Source organism: Nicotiana tabacum, chromosome 2 (genome assembly GCF_000715075.1).
Source record: "Nicotiana tabacum cultivar K326 chromosome 2, ASM71507v2, whole genome shotgun sequence".
In the NCBI taxonomy this organism is placed as follows: Eukaryota; Viridiplantae; Streptophyta; class Magnoliopsida; order Solanales; family Solanaceae; genus Nicotiana; species Nicotiana tabacum.
This window is the reverse complement of record NC_134081.1, coordinates 13864801-13885294: the sequence shown is the minus strand read 5'-3', so window position 1 is coordinate 13885294 and position 20494 is coordinate 13864801. Positions and strand designations below refer to the sequence as shown.

At 37.2% G+C, this 20494-nt stretch overlaps 1 protein-coding gene across 6 annotated transcripts in view; it reads left to right on the top strand.

Moving 5' to 3' along the window:
- LOC107783358 (uncharacterized) overlaps positions 1 to 19079 on the top strand; it is a 39384-nt gene extending 20305 nt beyond the window's left edge. For 4 of the 6 annotated variants that reach the window (XM_016604328.2, XM_016604326.2, XM_075231013.1 and 1 more), the window contains 11 exons: positions 10179 to 10214; positions 10304 to 10359; positions 10992 to 11139; positions 14824 to 15268; positions 15384 to 15475; positions 15618 to 16167; positions 16359 to 16494; positions 16627 to 16668; positions 17404 to 17569; positions 17664 to 17747; positions 18358 to 18936. In XM_016604328.2, coding sequence (XP_016459814.2) covers positions 10179 to 10214; positions 10304 to 10359; positions 10992 to 11139; positions 14824 to 15268; positions 15384 to 15475; positions 15618 to 16167; positions 16359 to 16494; positions 16627 to 16668; positions 17404 to 17569; positions 17664 to 17747; positions 18358 to 18456 — 1854 coding nt within the window. In that variant the 3' untranslated portion in view covers positions 18457 to 18936. Of the gene's footprint in view, positions 1 to 10178; positions 10215 to 10303; positions 10360 to 10991; positions 11140 to 14823; positions 15269 to 15383; positions 15476 to 15617; positions 16168 to 16358; positions 16495 to 16626; positions 16669 to 17403; positions 17570 to 17663; positions 17748 to 18357; positions 18937 to 18966 lie in introns of those variants that run through there. The other 2 variants (XM_016604327.2, XM_075231016.1) reach the window with 1 other exon arrangement.
- The last annotated feature ends 1415 nt before the right edge of the window (positions 19080 to 20494 follow it).

The following is a 20494-nucleotide window of genomic DNA, read 5'->3' as shown; positions in this document are numbered from 1 at the left end:
ATCAAGAAAAGAAGAAAAGACTTCTTATATTTTTGTGTATTTTTTACATCCCTAAGCAAATGTATTTATACACTAGGATCTATGACTATTTTAGGAAGGGAAATAAATTACAATCAATTAAAATCTATCAAAATAAAATCAAATCTCAATCAGAATCAAAATTTTCCTAATAATTAAATCAACAACTAGTTACATAGGGACTCGGTAAGCAAAATATTTGTTGCTTTTCCTCTGCTTCTGGCTACTGTTCCTATCATCAGCCAGAAGGGTCTTTTGATGCTATTTACAGTACTATTATTAAAACCCTTTTCTAAATAAACTATTGTAGTAGTTTCTCATTTGCACCCTTTACTTGGTCCAACTGAAATTTGCCGCATTGGAACTATGTGCTTGACTCCCTACTCCATGCCTATTTGGAGCTTCAATCCTGATGTTCTATTTCAAAGACCTTTCAATGTACGAGTCATGTTGCTTCAATAACTGTACCTCCATTGTTTGGGCCACTGTTAATATATGTTGGCTAAAAGTATGAGTTAATTTACCTTAATCTAGAAAAGAAGTATGTGTCAAGTTGCCTTTAGTCTTTGGGTCAATTTTAGTGATTTTTAGGCCCAAAAAAGGTGGATGGAGCTGGAGTATCATGCTTACCCTAATGGAATCTGGAGAGGGCAGTTTGTGATCATGGAGAAGCATTTGTTGCTCATTACTAGATGGTGGCCAAGGATGGGGAGGTAAATGGAATGATGGGTTGGGACTGGCTCTCACTGTAAGGGAAAAATGCATCAGTGCCTTCAAGATGTTTTTGGAGTTAAGCGGAAGGATGTATAATACATTTACTTTTTCCTCTTCTATGGTTGAAATTTAACATTCTATATTAGATTTCCCATAACACCTTATGCAGGTGAAAATTAGTATTCCTTCTTTCTTTTGATCCAAGTTTAATGGCCTCTATTTCCTTTATGTTCGGAAACTCCATGTTATGTTTACTTTTGATAGCTTCCCTTTTCAGTTCCATTATCATGATGGTCTTAGTCTTCAAACACTTATGGTGTCTTTGACAAGGAAAAAAGGCCAAACAAATTTTATCCTCACAGTCAAATCCTTAAGGTTTTCTTAGAAGCTGCATTGTAGGCTTCTGCTTCATAATCATTTCAAAAGCTTACCTTGTGGTATGATCGATTCACTCCCTTTTCTGCTATGGTAATAATTGTATTGGTCAAAAGGGGAAAGTCCCTGTATATAAGAGGTAATACAAAAAAGGTAAAGAATCTACAATAGAGCTGGTTCTCTACCAATGTCACCTAGTTATCTATGCTTACTGGAACTCACGGGTGCATTAAAAGTTCACTAGAAACAGCAAAGGACCTCTCATTATTTCCAAGAATTTTCTACGTCGACAAAATCCCTCCAATTTTTTCTCTCCCGTTGTCCACATCATATTTAGAAACTTAGAGGCTCTACTTGCCATGTTTTTCTCTCTTCTTCATGCTGAAGCTTATTTGCTGTAACCTGCTGGCATGATCCATTCTATTTAACACAGTCCAACACAATCGACATGCTTTGTGGTGGGGCAACAACAGGTGGTTCACATCTTTTCCCACTTTCTTGCACACAGAGCATACGTAGCACCAACTAACGTATGTTATCGAGTCTTCATACTTGTGAGAATAGAAACACTAATTGTATTTCCTAAGTTTCTTATGGTAGAACTACTTCACGGATAAAAGTTAATTCCCTTTTCTTCCATCTCCATTCTCCATGTAACCTAGTCCGTTGTTGTGATTTTCAGCCTACACAGTACAGTAAGGAGGGTTTTAATTCTTGCAATCCTGTTAATTCTTCTAACTCTTAAATTTTAGAGATCTACAACTACATCTATTCTATATGTTTATGCAATGTTCATTGTTTTCTCGCTTGATGTGCTAAAGATGACTGCATGGCAGTTGGCTCCAGGGCTTAGTTCAAGCGGCAAAGGTTGAGGGACTTATGACTTAGGTCACAGGTTCGAGCCCTGCGCCATGCGAACTTAGTCTGGTATTTAAGTGGAGAAGGGCCAATATTCCCGAGATTCAAAGTCTTGTTTCTGGTCCTAAGGGTTGGCCCATTTCTCGGTCATCACCAAAAAAAAAAAGATGCCTGGATGACAGTTGCTTAGTGATACTTCACCCCACCATCTTGGTTTCAGAAACTGACTCTGTTGCCACTGCTCATCCTCAAGTGAATATTCTCATAGAAATCTCCCACCCTTTCATCATGTTTCTTCATAAACCACCCCCATAAGGTATTGTTATGTTTCTTCATAAGCCACCCTTCAGTTTTGTTGTTACCATCATTGGAGCTTGCATAAGTGACCTGTAATAGGTGGGTATGCTTGACAGTACCTCTCTATCAGTTGCTCCCTGCCCCTTTTTGGATAAGTACCTCTCTTGCTGAATTCAAAAATGCACAACCCTTTTTCTACTCTTTCTGCTTCCGGATTCTATAATCCCAGGTAAATTGTCGGTATTGATTTAATCATGTAGCTGAATACCTGTGTAATTTCTTCAAGGTTGTCCAGTTCTGCTGTGATGATTTCACATTTCTTTAATTAATTCTTAGTGCTGATACTACTTGGAATCAAAATAACACGAACCTTAGGTGTTGTAACTAGCTAACCTCTGCATCACGAAATACCAACTTATCATCAGACTGTATATGGGATACCTGCACACTGTCATTCTCCTTGTCTCCTTGCACTAGCTGTGGAACTCCTCAAATAAACTTCCATAACTGCTTTATCCATCATTTTGCTCAAAGCTTCTGTTAACATAACATAAGAGATGGAGGGCCCCTTTGACTAAACCTCTGGAGCTGCCAAAGAAACCGGTATTACTCCTGCTTTTACTTTCGAGCTGAAGAACCATTGTTTCTCCATTTTTCTTTAAAACCCATCTTGCTTATCCCTTAATCCAGAAAGTCCTAGTTGACATGATAGATTCATTCTCTTTTGTAATGTCATATATATATATATATATATATATATATATATATATAATACTATACTAAAAGTGGGAACACTTTTAAGTAGAAGTTGATTTACAAATTTACCCATTAAAAACTGAATGGCGATTTTGCCCTTAAAATCAAATACTATTCCAACCATGTTTGTATACAAAAAGGTAAATATACGCTCTAATGAAGATAAAAAAAAAGTTAAACTAGAAAAATACAAATGTGGAGGCCATTGAAATGGTCAGCTTTTAGTAATGCCTTTGGGCTTCTTCAAACTTTCCGTTTCGTCGAGCTCCGAGCTTGTGATCCTCCTTTGAGTGTGGGTTCAATTGAATGAATCTGTCAAGTCAAGGAAAACGTACGGAAAAGCGGAAACAGTGTATGTAAAAGCTTGAGCATTTTTTTACATTCAAAATTTCAACCTTTCAAAGGGTAATGAATATATTGAAAAAACTGTTACTCATCATCTTAGTGTATTAGCTCATCTGTCGAAGAAAACCAAAAGATACATGTTAAACTGCTAATGAATTTTCTCATCCGTTGCTCAATTAGATTTTCTTATCAAACATCAGATTATATAAGTGGATTTTCAAAGCAATTGGAATATCCTACTTCGGTAAAAATATTCACAATATTAATTAGACCTATATGCTCACCTCTTGTGATACACAAACTAGCAAGTGTCAACTCATGAAAGTTCATTTTCTTTTTGGTTACTTTCTATGAGAATTCATGAAACCGTATATTCTCATTTATGCAAATTATGGTTAGAAAACATTTCCTATTATTGTTTCGTACTATGAAATAATCCCTTAGTTTTTTTTTGTGGTAACTATATATCAGTAACAAATGATATATGAGGCATTTGGCAGTTAATTACCATATTTGGTGTTAAAAGAAATTTTGTTTGGATTTCCAGAAAATCAGAAATTGTCAAAGATTATTTTCTTATTTAACCGTTTTAGATATTCATGGCATCTACGCTTTGCATACAATAATCCTTCAATAATATTATATACCGCTAAGGTGTAGTGTTGGTATGTTTAAGAGATAATCTTTCCTGTCTCCATTTTTTTTACTTTTTTGTTCCTCTAGAAAAAGACATTTATATATTTACAGATTATATAAATTTTGTATTCATAGTTTCCTGTTAAAATGATAAAATCATTTTGGTACTCTATTGTCAAATAATATTTTTAGTGACAATAGTTTTTTTTTCCAAAACATTTTAAGTTATACTATAATTTTGTTTAATTGTATATATGTAAATTTTATTTTAAATTCTCAAGAAATTAATATCTATATTCATGTAAAAATATGTATAGAGAATGCATTTGTTATATGTGTCTTTATCACAAATATGTAGCAACAACAACAACCAGTGTAATCCCACTAGTGGGGTCTGGCCAGGGTAGAATGTACGTAGACTTTACCCTTACCTGAACAAGATAGAGAGGCTGTTTCCGGAAGATTCTCGGCTCAGGAAAGATAGAGAGGAAGGAGTAACAACAAGCAACAACACCAGCAAACCAAACAGAAAACCGAAGCGAAAGAGTAAGCAATAACAGAAATCTAATAATAAAAAAATACAAGACTAACACTGAGGGATGCATTAAAACTACTGGAACGAGCAAGGACAACGCTCGGCTACCTAGCTTTTTTTTTCACCGTCGGCTACCTAGCTTACTACTTTGATTCTCGACCTCCACACCTTCCTATCCAGGAGCATGTCCTCGGTAAGCTGGAGAATCGCCATATCTTGCTTAATCACCTCTCCCCAATACTTCTTCGGCCTTCCTCTACCTTTCCTTAGGCCTTCCAAGGCCAACCTCTCACATCTCCTTACTGGGGCATCTGTGCCTCTCTTTTTCACGTGCCCGAACCATTTAAGTCTCGCTTCCCGCATCTTGTCATCCATAGGGGCCACACCCACCTTGTCCCGAATAACTTCATTCATAATTCTATCTAACCTGGTATTAGAGTTCTTGATTGGCCAATACTCAACCCCATACAACGTAGTCGGTCTGATCACCGCTCTATATAACTTACCTTTAAGTTTTAGTGGCACATTCTTATCACACAAAACACCGGAAGTGAGCCTCCATTTTATCCACCTTGCCCTAATACGATGTGTGACATTCTCGTCAATCTCCCCATTTCGTTGTATAATTGACCCAATGTACTTGAAACTATCCCTCCTAGGGATGACTTGTGAATCAAGCTGTCACGACCCAAAATTCACTATAGGTCGTGATGGCGCCTAACGCCGCCGTCAGGCAAGCCAACGGTGATTAATCAACTTAGTTACTCATTTTATTACTTTCGAAATCATGAATCCCATTGAATAAGTAGTGTAAAATCTAGTACTCGTAGAAAACCCGTGATTTTATTTTTCCAATTTCCGTATAAGGTATAAATTACAAGATGAAATGATAATAATTACGCGAACTACAATAATGAACACCCAGTAGGTACTCCCAAAACCCGGTATCACAAGTGCATGAGCATTTACTAAGGAATACAATAATAATACAACATCTGTCTAGAATGTAAATAAGACAGGATAAAATAAATAGTACGATGGAGACTCTGTGGACTGTGATGCGTAGCCTGGAATGCAGCTCACATGAAGTCTCCTCAACAGCTGCGCCTACGCGCCAAGATGATCATCAAATGAACCTGTCAGATCCTGCACATTTAGTGCAGAAGTGCAGCATGAGTACGTAAATCAACGCGTACCCAGTAAGTACCTAGCCTAACCCCGGAGAAGTAGTGACGAGGGGTCGACATCGACACTTACTAGTGGTCCAATAAATCTATATGGTAAATCATAAACAGATAAGAGTACAACAATAGTAGTGAGGTAAATCTGTAACTAACACAATCTTCCTCAATTTCTTTATACAATATCAATTTCTCAATCTCGTATTCTATCTCGATAACTCAGAAATATCAAGTGCCAATAACAAACAGATAAGAATTCCCATATAAAATGCAAGGCATCCGTGGAAGGAAAATCTCGCGAATATTCAGACTGCTAACTATATAACGCACGATTATGCCGAGGTCGTACGGCCAGATCTCAGAAAGAATATGATACTGCCGAGGCGATCAGCCCGATTCCATCATAACGTGTACACTGCCGAGGGTCGAGCGGCACGAACCATAGATGCATCTATTATACTGCCGAGGCGAACGACCCGCTCCCATGAGAGTGTGGTACATAATTCCTGCCGAGGCGTTCGGCCCGCTCCACAAGAAAGGAAAGGAATTATCGATTTACGAGACACGAGCTTCGATATAGTATATGAACACAAGGTGAGTATAATCTTTACCGTTTCTCAAATAACTTGCCAACAACTCAAGGTAATAAGGCTCGGTCTAAGATATATGTATATATTTCTAAATCAAGTTCAATTATAATTTCAATCATTTAAGCCAGCAGAATGAATTCAAATATTCCAAATATTACAAGGTAAAGTCCTAAGTCTACCTGGACATAAACATGCTTTAACTACGTACGGACTCTCGTCACCTCGTGTGTACGTAGCACCCACAACTAATAGCACATAACAATTACATCACCTAGGGGGTAGTTTCTCCCTCACAAAGTTAGACAGGAGACTTACCTCACTCCGAAGTTCCATAACCGGCTCCAACGCTTCTAACACCTCAACTCAAGCCCAACGTTCCGAAACTAGTCAAACAACGTGCAAATCAATCAAAATATACTCCAATGCTTACAATTTAACAATTTATAATGATTCCCAATTCCGCTCGAAAAGTCAATAAAGTCAACCCTCGGGCCCACGTGCCCGGATTTCGAAAATTATCGAAATTAATTATTACCCATAACATATAGTTTATATTCCGAAAATCATCCAATTTCGCCCATGAATTGACCCTCTAATCAAGGATGTACCATCTCATAACTTTAAGGCTCAAAACCCAAATTTCTACAACCCAAACACGGATAAAAATGATAACCAAAGAAAATAATCATGGAAGAACATCAAAATAAAGGTTAGATATTTGCCCGCTTGTTGAGACGAGAACAACGCCGCGAAAATCATCTCAAACAGAGCTCTAAAACTCAAAATATGCTCAAAATACTAAAATGCTCGGTCTGCCCATTTAAAACACTCTCTGGGGGATTTTTTTCTTCGCGTTCGCGAACATCAATTTTTCGCGTTGACCGGTCAACCCAAATTTCCTTCTTCGCGTTCGCGGGACCTCCCTCGCGTTCGCAAAGAACAAAGTCCAAACCAGAAACCAACAATCTTTCCCGACACGGAAATGGGCATAACTCTCTCATACGATCTCAGAATTCGGCGATTCTTGTTGCTATGGTTCTGTAATTACGATACGGATCTAATGGTTCAATCCAATCACAAATCAAAGGTCGTTTGCTCAATATGGTACCCTTTATGTCCAAAGAAACGACGTTGAAACATCAAATAAGAGCGCGATACAACCCAAACACATCCGAAACACACCCAGGCCCTCGGGACCCCGTCCAATTACACAAACTAGTCCCAAAACATAACACGAACCTACTCGAGGCCTCAAATCACACCAAACAACATCAAAACCATGAATCAACGATCAAATCCTCCTTTTAACTTTCAAACATTCAAACTTCGACGAACGCGTCCGAATTACACTTAAACATTCCGGAATGACGCCAAACTTTACGTACAAGTCATAAATTACGATACGAACCTATTCTAAGGCTCAGAACCCCAAACGGATATCGATAACACCAAAGTCCACTTCAAACCAAACTTAGGAAATTCTAAAACCTTCGAATTGCCAACTTTCCACAATAAGCGCTGAAATGCTCTCGGACCACCCGATACTCAACCTGAACATACACCCAAGTCCAAAATCATCATACGAACCTATTGGAACCTTCAAATCCCGATTCCGAGGTCGTTTGCTCAAAAGTCAAACCTTGGTTAACTCTTCCAACTTAAAACTTCCGAATTGAGAAATTTCCATCCGAATCAACTCCGAACTTTCCGAAATTCAATTCCGACTATGCATACAAGTCATATTACATGAAGTGAAACTACGCAAGGCCTCAAACCGCCGAACGACGTGCTAGAGCTCAAAACGACTGGTCGGGTCGTTACGCAAGCCTCACGTCTTCGTCCACATCCTGAGTCGCTCCACTGAACTTGCACTCCAGGTATTGGTCATGGTCAACTTGAAACATTTAGACTCCACCTCCAAATCTCTAACCTTGCGTTGACATTGTTTTGTTGTTAATCAATCAATATGATTTCATACAATAGAAATCATTGACGAAAGTCTGGTGCTCAAAGTTCAATAAATCTTGGTTATAAAGCTATTATAATGTTGTATGATGAAGGTTTAAGGAGCATAATGCGTTCATTTGGGTGGGGGTTCTAGTAAGGCTCTTCAAATAAAATTAATCAATGTATGACATAGCACGGGAGTCATATCATGGCAACCAAATCTAAAGGGCAAGCTAAACTTCTTTAGTGTTTTCTATAGTTTGTATTACTATAGAGGTGTCTTATGTTTTTCTTTATACACTTCTTTGTACTATAGGTAAGGTATCGGATGTGCTCTCTGTATTTGTTATACTTTGGCATCCTAGCTACATTGCTAATGAAGTTTCCATGCTTGTAATTCTACTTTATCTATTTTTTATTTCTTGAATAATTTCCTTTTAACTATAATCTTAAATATTAACTAACTGAATTTTGATAATTGCATACCCTTAAATACAAAATTTCTCAGAACGGACATTTTTGAATGGTTTAATAATTAATGTTGAAGCATTTTGATTTTTGCTATTCATCACATTTTGAGCTTGTATTTTTCTACTTTAAATCCCCTTCACACTCATGTTTAACAATGTTTATGGCATTTTAAATAATTTGTACCGATTGATATGGAATACACGTGCAATGCATGTGCCCAAAAACTAGTATGTGTATATATATATAAATGCTAACCTACTACATATTAAATGGGTATACGTAATTGAGTTCTCCAAAATAGGTTTATTATTTCATGCCAACACATTAAATGTATGGATATTTTTGTCTTTCAAGTTTCACCAAAATATCTCATTTTCTTCTTGCAATTCACACTCGCCGCACATAGTTCTTTGATGCAATCAGCAATTCCCACTCCATTTTAGAAGAACAACCTGTTCTCATTCTATCAACCTCGTGAAATAAAGTGATGATAGGGAGTACTCTATTTGGAGTTTGCCTAGTTTTGAGTCATTGAAACAAATGAATTGGGCATAGAAACAATGAGTCCTACATAGAAATATACTTAACCGACTAAGGGGAGAGTGGTTTTAGTGCATCGAGCAAGAACATGTCGCAAAAATGATGGAGTTGGTTGTGTTCTCTCAATTTCTTAATCACAGGCATCTTTGTGTTTTCTTCTCATTTTCTTTTTCAATTGGGTTGCATCTTTTTCTTGAATTTTTTCAATTTGCTCTCACCCAACAATTCTTACTTGACCTTGGTTTCAATCGAAAAGGCCAAACATTAATAAATTATAGGATATGTTAAGAACAAAGATCTAAAGAATGAAGAAGAAGGGGTTGCTGAAACAATATGTTTGGAGCTTGACGATGAGGACGGGAAATTGCTGGGTGGGGGGTGGGGGGCTCTTTTGTGTTAAGTCAAAACTGTACCCATTATTAATGAAAAGGTAGTGGCATATAATAAGGGTATTTTAGAGAACTTAAATATGTATACGATGCATATAATTCCTGCATGGACATGGCATCAAAAGGATCATGAAGTGCACTTTTCTTTCCAAAGCAAGCACACACTTCTGATAGATTTTGGAGATTGGTGTAAGCATGCAGGAGTAGGATGGGTTAGTATTTCTTACTTTTGATCATTTGGTCTGTGATATCGGGAGCTCCAATACTTGATGTGGATTATGATACATCATTGATAACATGTCTATATTTCAGTTGAAGACAAGAATTGAATGTCCTTTGCTTGTAAGATAATGCTTTTTAAAAGTTTTTGAGGATTCATGTCAGTGTGATTGGTCACAATTTCATTTTTTATCTTCTTGAAATGAACTTAATGCAACATTTTCTGAGCTCAACCTTTTCAAACCTATTCCACTTGTATTATCATGCATCTACTTATGGTATTGATTGCTTATAATCTTTGTTTCAGGAGAAAAGGATGATATGCACTAGCTCCATTGAGCAGGTCAGATAACTTGTGCTCGGATGCTTGAACTCGCCAGTCATGAGCTATGCTTATCTTTACAAATTGCACTGAGCTTTCTTTGCTTACAGCTTGACTTTGCCGCAACAGTATCTGCTCTGCTTGGCATTCCTTATCCTTTTGGAAGGTGCAGTGTAAGAACTCACTCAATATTTATGTGAGATAATAACATGGAGAGTTATATTTATGTATATATTCAACGTGCAACTATTCTTAGCTGCACTTGGTTTGACGGGTTATATTCTTAGAATTTGTCGCAACGAATGATTCATCTACTTGTAGTCTGTTGTTTTCTTATGTTTTCTGGCATACCATATTTGATTAAAAAGATTTCTTGGGAACTTTCACACCTAGTGAATTTCTACGTGCTAGTTGATAAGTTTGTTCTTGTCTTCTTGCTTTATATGGTCACCTCATGGTGAGATACCGGTAGGAGTTTTAAAAAGAAAAGGTGAGGACAATCTCATCCAGTTTCACCTATTGTCTTAATTTTCCTCTCTGAAAATTTGTCCTACTTCTGGAAAACAGCTTCAGAATAGTGAGTTTTTTCATCTTTAGGAATCTTGAACGGTACCTCAATTGCATCACACCATTCTCCTTTTCACCCTCTAAGGTCAAGATCATCTGCTGTTTTGGATCTAGTAGTCATTTACTGCTACAAATTCATTTCAAGTATTTATAGTGCAGTGGACTGTTGGACTATCAAATTGCTTAAGCCCAGGTTGTCTGAGTGATGCTTACCATTTGACTTGTTTTCAGCATTGGGCGTGTTAATCCGGAACTATATGCATTAGCTGCTGGTACTTGGAACTTGGACATCTTTACCTCCAAAAGTGGCCTAAATCTCTCAAGTTTAGAAAGGTGGATGCAGAACTACGTCAATGCCCTCTGCATCAATACATGGCAGGTGAGTTTTGCTTTCTTCTCTTTGTGCAATTGCTTGCTATCAACCACTATTCCTGAAGTTCAATCGAGATTAAGGTGGTCTATGTTACAGATGCCTTTGTAGGGCGTGTCTATACTAGGCGTGATCACTAATTCTAGGTTTCCAGTATTTTAATTGCTGTAGGTTTCCTTAGGCGTGGTCAGTATTTTAATTCTTGTAGGTTTCCTTTAATAGATTTGGTTTATGTTATTTAGTCATAACAGAAGACCTATATTATAGCTTCCTATCCTTTTATAATAAGCTACTCCTATTTTAAGGACCGTATTAATGAAAAAGAGGGCAAGCAGTTTTTTCAAAGAATTACAAAGATCTGGAACTCTCTCTTTATCAACGAGGTCCAAGGTTTCAAGCTCCCTTGATGAGCTTGAGTGATTAATGAAAAATAGGGCATTCAAGAAACAAGAACAAAGGGAAGGGGCGCTATTTGACTTGGGTTCCTCAGTCAATCAAATCCAAGTCAATCGGCCTGTGATACGATCTGTTTCCCATATTCTCAACAGTCTAATTAATGAATGGGTCGAGATTTGGTTTTTCCCCTTCTTGTAAGAACTTCCACCAGACTAAGGGCAAGTTTTATGCAAGTTTAAGGTTGGTCAATTGAGCATGAGCATCATGACTTTAATCAAACCACCATCCTGCGACCTTGCTTACAAGACTTCCTTATCAGAGTTGTGATTTTTTTTTTGTGGGTAAATGTAACACTATGTTTGCTCATCCTTGCTGCTGAGATTCTTTTTACTTTTTGTTGATGGAGATCTGAGTGGGATATGGTTAGATATAAAGACAGTTTCGACCTAATACATGGCAGATATGGTTATTGTACTAGAAATGAAGAAGGGAAGGAAAATAAGGGATAATGTTTCAATGTGGAGTTAACCATAACCAAATATGCTTCGTTTAATCTGATTTTTCAAGAGCTCTTAGGGTAGATTCGCTACATCACACCTCTTAGAGTGCGACCCTTACCCGGACCCTACGTGAATGTGGAATGTTTCGGGCATCGGGATGCCTTTTTTTGGTGTTCGTGCCAGCTTACGCACCTCAATTAAATTCACCGGTTTGCTACCTCCCATCACCACAGGTACCAGGTAACTTTTTCTACCAAGGCTTAGACAAATGGAAAGAAATAACCTAGTATTTTTTTCTCCATCGGTATTTGAACCTAAGGCCACTTAAATGACTACATCCTTTGGTGCACACAGATTCAGCCTATCTTTCCGTACGAAAGATGAACCCGTTTAAGGTTGCTGAAATTTAAATCTATTAATTAAATCAAATTTAGCTTATTAGTATTAGTACATCATTGAATATACAATTTCAATTTCACATCCGGTTCTTTCTGTTTGTTTTTTCTTTCTTCAAATAAGTAGGAACGTTAAAATAAAAAATAAATAAATAATGAAAAGCGTCCATTTTCTAATCGATAGAACATGGGTCTTCTAGACCTTTCTATAGGTTCAAGTCCTATAAGACGCAATTCATTTCCATTTATTTTTTAAAGATTTTGATAGCAAGAAAGACTTTTTTTGTTATGTGCATCTCAACTTCAAGCTAGACCTTGGGAAAAGTCCACCCGTTGATAAGTATAACTAAAGGAGTTGCAAGCAGAAGATGAGGTCATGTCACCTACAGAAGATTCAAAAGGTCATCAAAAGGAAATTCAAAACTGAGTAACCAAAAGTCAACCCTTTGTCCAAAGGAGTGCCTTGACCTGAGAGCTGGATGCATCATAAATCTCTTATTGTTTCCACTCATTCAACTGATATAATGTCAGTGGAAAGTGAAGTACTCTCAGATAGTAATAACTTGCAAAACTCTTTGGTCCCACAGGAAGGGATTTTCACTATGGGTCCAGAAATGAAAGGGTTTTCCGTGGATGATAATGGAATAGAGGTCTCAAAGAGGAAGCCATCATGCCTCATATGAGTTGGAGGGAAGAAAGGGTCTTCACGAATGAAATAGGGTTTCCTCGAGCGTATCACATAAGACTAAGAGGAGAATATCAAGTTCAAATTTAAAAGCTAAAATGGGGTAATGATGAAGAAACAAAGCCTCGAGGTAGCCAATGTAAATCCAACCAACAAAGAGGTGACATGGGGCATAAGACGGCCCAATTTTGATGTCAAGAGTAAAGCTCTTCAGCATGTACATCAATCCATTAAAGATTGTAGGGGGTCAAAGTTTTAACACCAAAATTTGGGGAACCTGGCTAGAATAGTTTTGGCTTCATCTTACATAATTGTCTGAACATACGACAGATGAAAGGTTTTCATCAGAAAGATTAGATCCAGGTAGCTCAGCCGGATTTTGAGGGATATTAGATCCACACATAATCCACTTCCAAGAGTAATTGAAGAAGTTACCGTTGCTGACCACATTATACACGGATTTTACGACCACTCAAGTAACTACCATCGCTCGAATATGGGACAACTGACGTCGGTTTAACAGGATAGTGATATAGTTAGTTGACGTATAACAGGAACAACCAACAAGTAGTATCAGTTAAAGAGGACTTATTGTATAGAGATGGACATTATCCAATCATCAGTTTATTACAATTTAATTTAATTTCAATTCAATACTTTTAAGCTTTCCTTAATGCTTTTATTTCCAGGCTTTGTTACAGCTTTCCTTGCTCATCTCTATCAATTAGGTCCTGTTCACTCACAAAGATTTAATACGTCACTGTCATTACTATAACATTTAGGAGTAAGCATAAGAACCCATAGTTGAGGGAGTTTCCTCCTCTACGTTAACTTGATCACAACTGGAAATCATTCCGCAATTTGGGCTACCTTTAGGTCTGGTCGTTATAATGTCAGCCAACAACATCAGTCAATTAGTTTGAAAAACCTTTTAGACAGACTTTAGTTTGATAGTATGTTTATTAAAAGTTTGGGTGGGCTGGTGGGATGCCCTGGGAATTGGAATATTTGGTGTTCTAGTCTGGAGGCTCCTTTTGTCATCTGTAAGTTTCCCCAATGCATGAATTACTTTCAAGCCAAATGAAAGATGTTTTACCCTGATAAAAGATAAAAATTTCATTCTGCTTAAATGCACGCTGAAGTGAAGTTCTCAATGTTGTCTTAGTGTACAAAGAGTTGCTGCTTTATTTTTTAAGTCTTCCTTAACTTTATTGGCTTTAACGGGTCCGACCGAAATTTTAACAGCTTACTGTCTTGGTTTATTAATGAATTAGGAGTTTTTTGATCGATCTTATTAGCCATGTGCCATAGGTAAAGGCCTATTTCTTCAGTCAAATTGAATAGTCTAGGGTCTATTGGTGCAAAATTAATGGTTCATACTCAAGGGTCAGAGGGTGCTCATGGTTCCATGGACACGGGTACGGCTGTGGGATCCGTGCTGGATTGGACAAGCACGCAGATTCATTGAGCAAGGCAATGAAAGAGAGAAACAGTAACTATGATGAGGTCAAGCTGCTTTTCAAAGTTTGCCTCCACTTCTGAAGATGTAATAAGAGAGTTAATCCTGCAATTTGCTTGAAGGCATAACTATGCATTATGATGTGGGGTTGTTCAATATTCCTTTATAAGTTTCAAAGCTTTAATGCTGTGTGTGATATAGGTTTCTCTAGTTTCTACATCTGCGTTTTTACTCTTGTTTGTGAATTTATTGTTTTAGGTGAAAAGATACATTGATGTATATTCAGCTTCATCAGTGATTGGATTTTCGGACAAAGATCTGTTACACGTATCGAACCTCTATGCTCAGGCCCATGATATTTGGTTACATACCAAGGAAGCTCTATTGAAGTGTAAAAGTGAACATTGTTTTACATCGTTACCTCAATTGAAGAAGCAAGTTGAAGCTTTTTCTAATTTCTTATCAAGTGTTGCTGCGCTTGCTCGTTCCAAATGGACAGAGTTCAATCTAAAGATGATGGGCACTGGTTTCTGCATCTTGGTGCTCTCTCTTTTTGTTCACATTTTCACCATCAAGAAATTGGACAAACTATGCAGCTTCTATCTTCCTCACGGTGGCAATTTTGTAATTTCTGTTGAGGCTATTTTTGCTTATGCTGCTGTGCTGATTCGCGCATTCAGTTTTCTTTCAAATAGTTTCATCTGTAAGCTCTTATCCTTGAGTTGAATGCTGCATTATGCAGATTTCTTTCAGCTAATGATACTCCCTTTCCTTTGTTCCATTTAATAGTTTGCCTTTATTTTGTGCTTCTATTACAGTGGAGGAAGGTAAAGTGGCAAGTTTTTTATTGGCCACGGCTGGAATGCTTCAATTACGTCATGCAATAGTAAAAAAGAAGATGCTTCTTGAAGTAGGTATTCCATGTTGCAAATTTGTTTTAGACATGCATGCTGGTTATTCATTGTCTCTTCTCTTGCATATTCCCCTTCTTGCAACAATGCCAAGATACCTCATTTGCAGCCCTTTGTTTGTTTTTTGCTGTTTTTCTGCAGGGTCTTCTTTTTGTTCTGGTGGTTCCTCTTCTCAGATTTGGTATTGAACTTGGACAGTCAAAGCAGGCTGTCAATTCTTTATTTTTGAAGTCATTTCCTTCATGGACTATAGGAATTGACGAGGCCACCAACTTATGGATTTATGTTGCTGATATCTTGTCTTTTTTAGCTCTTACCATTTTAGCTTATATACTTTACAAGAGCATCAGTTACAGTTCCTGTCAGGGAATATTCAAGTATGTTGTTGTTGGAAACATATTCGCTTCTTCTCTTATAGCTCTGGCTTGGGCTTTTGATGGTGACTTATTCAGCCGGAGCACAATGATTGTGGACATAAAAGCATATTGGATTCCTCGGATCATCTATGTTTTTGGTCTTCTGCAATTATTGTTATTAGCAATATCTCAACTTTGTGGTAAAGAGAAGACTTCAGGTTGGGAGGAAGATACAATTGTTAAAGCAACTGCCATGTTATCAGCATGGAGTTCAACATTAATCATTTTATCTGGGAAACAAGGCCCTCTAATTGCTCTAGCAGCAGTAATTCAAGGTGCTTACTCATGTTCTTCCTAAGGTCTCAGAAATTATGCTCCTCTATAGATGTTTTTCATGTGTCTTACTGGCTTTTTGTTCCAAATTCTTAATTCATGTTCTCGTTCTCCTTAATTTGCTTTTGGTGGTTTTAGTCTTGCGTCCTAGTTTTTGACGCCTTTGTTAATCTAGCAGAGTTTCATTTCACAGGGTGGTGCATAATTAGGTTGATGTCATCGGAACCAAGAGCAAAGAATGACTGTACGGGAAGTTCGATTTCATATTCTTCTCCGGTGACAAAATGGAGCCTTTTAGCTGTGTGTCTTTTTTTCTGCACTGGACACTGGTAAGATCCTTATCATGGTCAGATCAGGAAAAAACACTTCTTCCTACAGCCTATGCGTTTCAAGTGTAGATCACATTCAGTTGTAAAACTTTCCTCTTTGTCATTAATGATTTGAGTTTAATCTTTCTGCAGGTGTGCCTTTGATGGCCTCCGCTATGCTGCCGCATTTGTTGGGTAAGAGGAAATGTTTTCTTCCTTTTTAAGGGTTGTGAATCTGTGTTTATTAAATTCCATGTTGGATTCCCGTGTTCATCTTGGTCTGTCCAAAGTAATGCCAATATTCCTGAATTGGACATTTTTGGTTATAACAAAAATTGGACAGTTTTAGTTACTGATAAAAAAGTCATTTTTTGCGCATTATGTTGTACCAGCACTAGTTTTGTCGTTCTTTAAAATCTTCTCTTTTGTATTGCTAAAGATACTGCTGCAGTTTACTCTTGACATCTGGATCAAGATCTGCAATTGTTGTTTCATTGCCCGTACAATTCAAAAGTATCTTATTCAAAATTTTGAAAAAGTTTCCCCTCTATCGAGGAGTTGTTTAACATTTGAAGAAGGTATCCGCCAAGATTAGAAGGGGAATTCTCTTGGTTTTTGTTCACTTGTACATATTCCAGCATTTCCTTAGTGCTGCATCTATAATATATTTACCTTCTTTTGAGAAAAATTGTTGCTTCTCCTGAGCCGAGGGTCTATTGGAAACAACCTCTCTAACTTCACAAGGTAAGGGTAAGGTTGCGTACCCACTACCCTCCCCAGACTCCACTTGTGGGATTACACTGGGTTTGTTGTTGTTGTTCTTGTTGAGAAATATTGAACAAGGTTGAGTTTTAGTCCTCATCTATCATAAGCAACCAGGATTATGGTAAATCTAATAAAAATGTGTCATGCTTTTTTTTTTTTCCCCAGGTTTGACGAATTCAACCTTTTTCGTCAAGCCGTCCTGCTTACCATAGATACATTTGGTTTCTCCCACATTCTCCCAGTAATGGGACTTCCACTTCTTGTTGCTTTCCGACGTCCAGAAGTCCAGGCTGAGAAAAGGAAACAGCTGTTTTTCTTTCAGTTATGCCAGGTAAACTAATCTACGCTGGATCTTGATCATGGGTGATGTTTGGAATTGCTGCTGAAGAGTTTGATGGTTACTAAGGTCGTATATTACATTTCAGGTCTATCTGACATACGGACTTATTATGGCTACAACTATGACACTTACAATTATATGTGTTACGATTCAAAGGCGGCACTTGATGGTACCTCTAATCCTTGTGCATTTGCATTAGTGTCATAATACAATCTTCTTGTGCTCCTATCCTGAACTGGAGGTCTACTTTCTCCTAGGTCCCAAAATATATCCTCTTTCTCAAATTAGTGTCATAATACTAGCTATGACATGCTTATCGAAAATGAAAAGACCTATATTATGTACTTATCTTAAAGTTTACTTTTTCACCTATGTATTCCTGAAACGTAGAAAGTGCCATTTAACGCTGGGAAATATTCTTTCCATATTAAATTTGCTGTCCCTTTCCTTTTGTTTCCATATGAGAATAGCGTCTTCTTTAAAAAAGATTGAACTTTAACCAACTACCATATACCACAAACCATTACTTCACTATGGCTTTTGCACTTCTTTGTACCCTTTTTCTTCTCTTCATTGTAAAAACTATAAAATGCTAACAAAATGGCCTGAGTATTATTAATTTTACTGACCTAATAGTTGTATCAAGTCACAACATGCTATTCTTTTTCAATTCAGAATTGGAGGACACGTGTATGAGTGTACTTTGTTTTCTCTTTTTTTCTTCCCGGGACATTAGTTGGACTATGCTATTGCAACTGACCGCATACATCTTCTTGCAGGTATGGGGGTTATTTGCTCCAAAGTTTGTTTTTGATGCCGTGGGTCTTCTTCTTACTGACTTCTTCATATGCTTCGCATCACTATACTATTTTGCATGACCAAATAAACTACATCAAGAATTAAGCGTGGTGGAGGTGATTGACAATCTTTTCAGAAACTTCTTAGGACAATCTTACAAATCTACAACTTGAATGGTTCTATTTCATTAACATCAATACATCGTCCTAGGTAGGGTAACTCCCCATACAGTCACAGTAGAATAGAGTTCATTCTTTGAAAGAGAAGAAAAGTGAAGATAGTAAAGTTTCGTTTTGTCCTGATTCATTCTTGGATTTTGATTTTTGGATAGAGTTTCATAGCTACCATTTAAGGCTTTGACCTTAAGTGGGTAAATTTTGATGGATTATTTAAAGCTCCTGTTGAGGTTAGCATTCTTTCAGTCAGTGGCAATAAGCTAGTTGGTCTGAGTTCTGCACAAAATAGCTCCTAAAAAAAGATTGAATTGATCCTATGTTTTTATTGTTTGGGTGTTCATTGGTACTCCATCTCACTAAATAACATTATCATTGAGGTTTCCATGTTCTGATTTTAAGTATTGCTGATCACAGATTCACAGTAAAGGTCATCACCATTTTCGAATTGCTTGTTCATTATATCCAATCTTCTGCTGCTGAGTTCAAACTTATAACTTTGACATCCCCATATGTTCCAAAAAAGAAAATAGAAAGAACTTAAACTTTTTGTAAGTATGCTTTACTTGACGATGCAGTTGGCAAAACTCTAGTCGACAGGATCAAAATGTAGCTTAGATTGCCGATGAACGATTCTCAGTTGTTATAAACAATGAACATATAAGAGGACACTCTGTTCCTCAACTGTGAATTCCTGCACTTTATCAATGTGTTGTATGAATGATAATTACTTTTTGAAGATTGTTTGTGAATTGGACCTAACTGATTACTGATATTGGTCTAAAGGGGAATTTATACTAGGGGAATTTATAAACAACAACATACTCTGTATATCCCGCAGTGTGGGGCCTAGAGAGGGTAATATATATGCAGATCGTATCCTTACCTTGTGGAGATAAAGAGGCTATTTCTAGTAGACAGATCCAAGGGGTGTCAACCGATACCCCTTTACCGAAATATTACATTGTGTAAATACATAAAAAATAAAATTATGCTTATATATTCGATGTGTTAAACTTCAATTTCGTGTATATTTACTTTTTTATATTTTGACATCCCTTAGTAAAAATCATAGTTCAGCTACTGCGTCCAGCTAGCCTTATCGTTTGAACGTTGAACATGCAAATCTACCTTAATCCACTGTGTATTGTGATGAGAAGATGCTAATTCAATTCATCACATAACAAGAAGACGACGCCTAACTATTTTGGCCTAGGCAAATAATGGTGTTACTACATTGAATCGTTTGACAATTTGAAGAGGGCTAAAGAGTTGTGCTACTATATAAACACCAAAATTCGAATTAAAGTCCTATCTAAACTTTAATAGGACTTTTAGTAGTTCCAATCCGATAAAGATGGCTTCTACAAGTAGCAAGCTATCATATTTACTAATTTGTATGTCAACTCTTTCTCAGCCTCTTTTAAATCATTGGTGGTTCCCATTTTGCATGTTTCTTTGAGGAAAGTTAAGCTAGTTTCTCCGCATTTCTATTTTAATGGCAAAACCCAACTATCTTAGACGACATGGTCTCTCATCAACTCCTCCTCAACTTTCACACTAGGCATAATTAAGCTGGATGGAGAAGGCTAAAGGAGATAACTGGATGCTTCCGTTATCATGCATCAAGTTAAATCGTTTTGGGCCCTCTGATAGCTAATACTATTCGAATGTAAATTAACAGTATAAATAAAAAGATGAGACTCCAAGGGACCGCGATAGCATGCAGCTCTACCTTGAATTCTCGCGAACAAACAAACTCACTCTCGGGGTTCGCTGTCACTAATACCTGAATCTGTACAAAAATATACAGAAATGTAGTATGAGTACACCACATTCGGTACCCAGTAAATATCAAGACTAACCTCAGTGGAGTAATGACGAGGTTTAGGTCATGTGATACTCACTAGTCAATAACCTGTGCAATATGTCAATAACTGGCAAC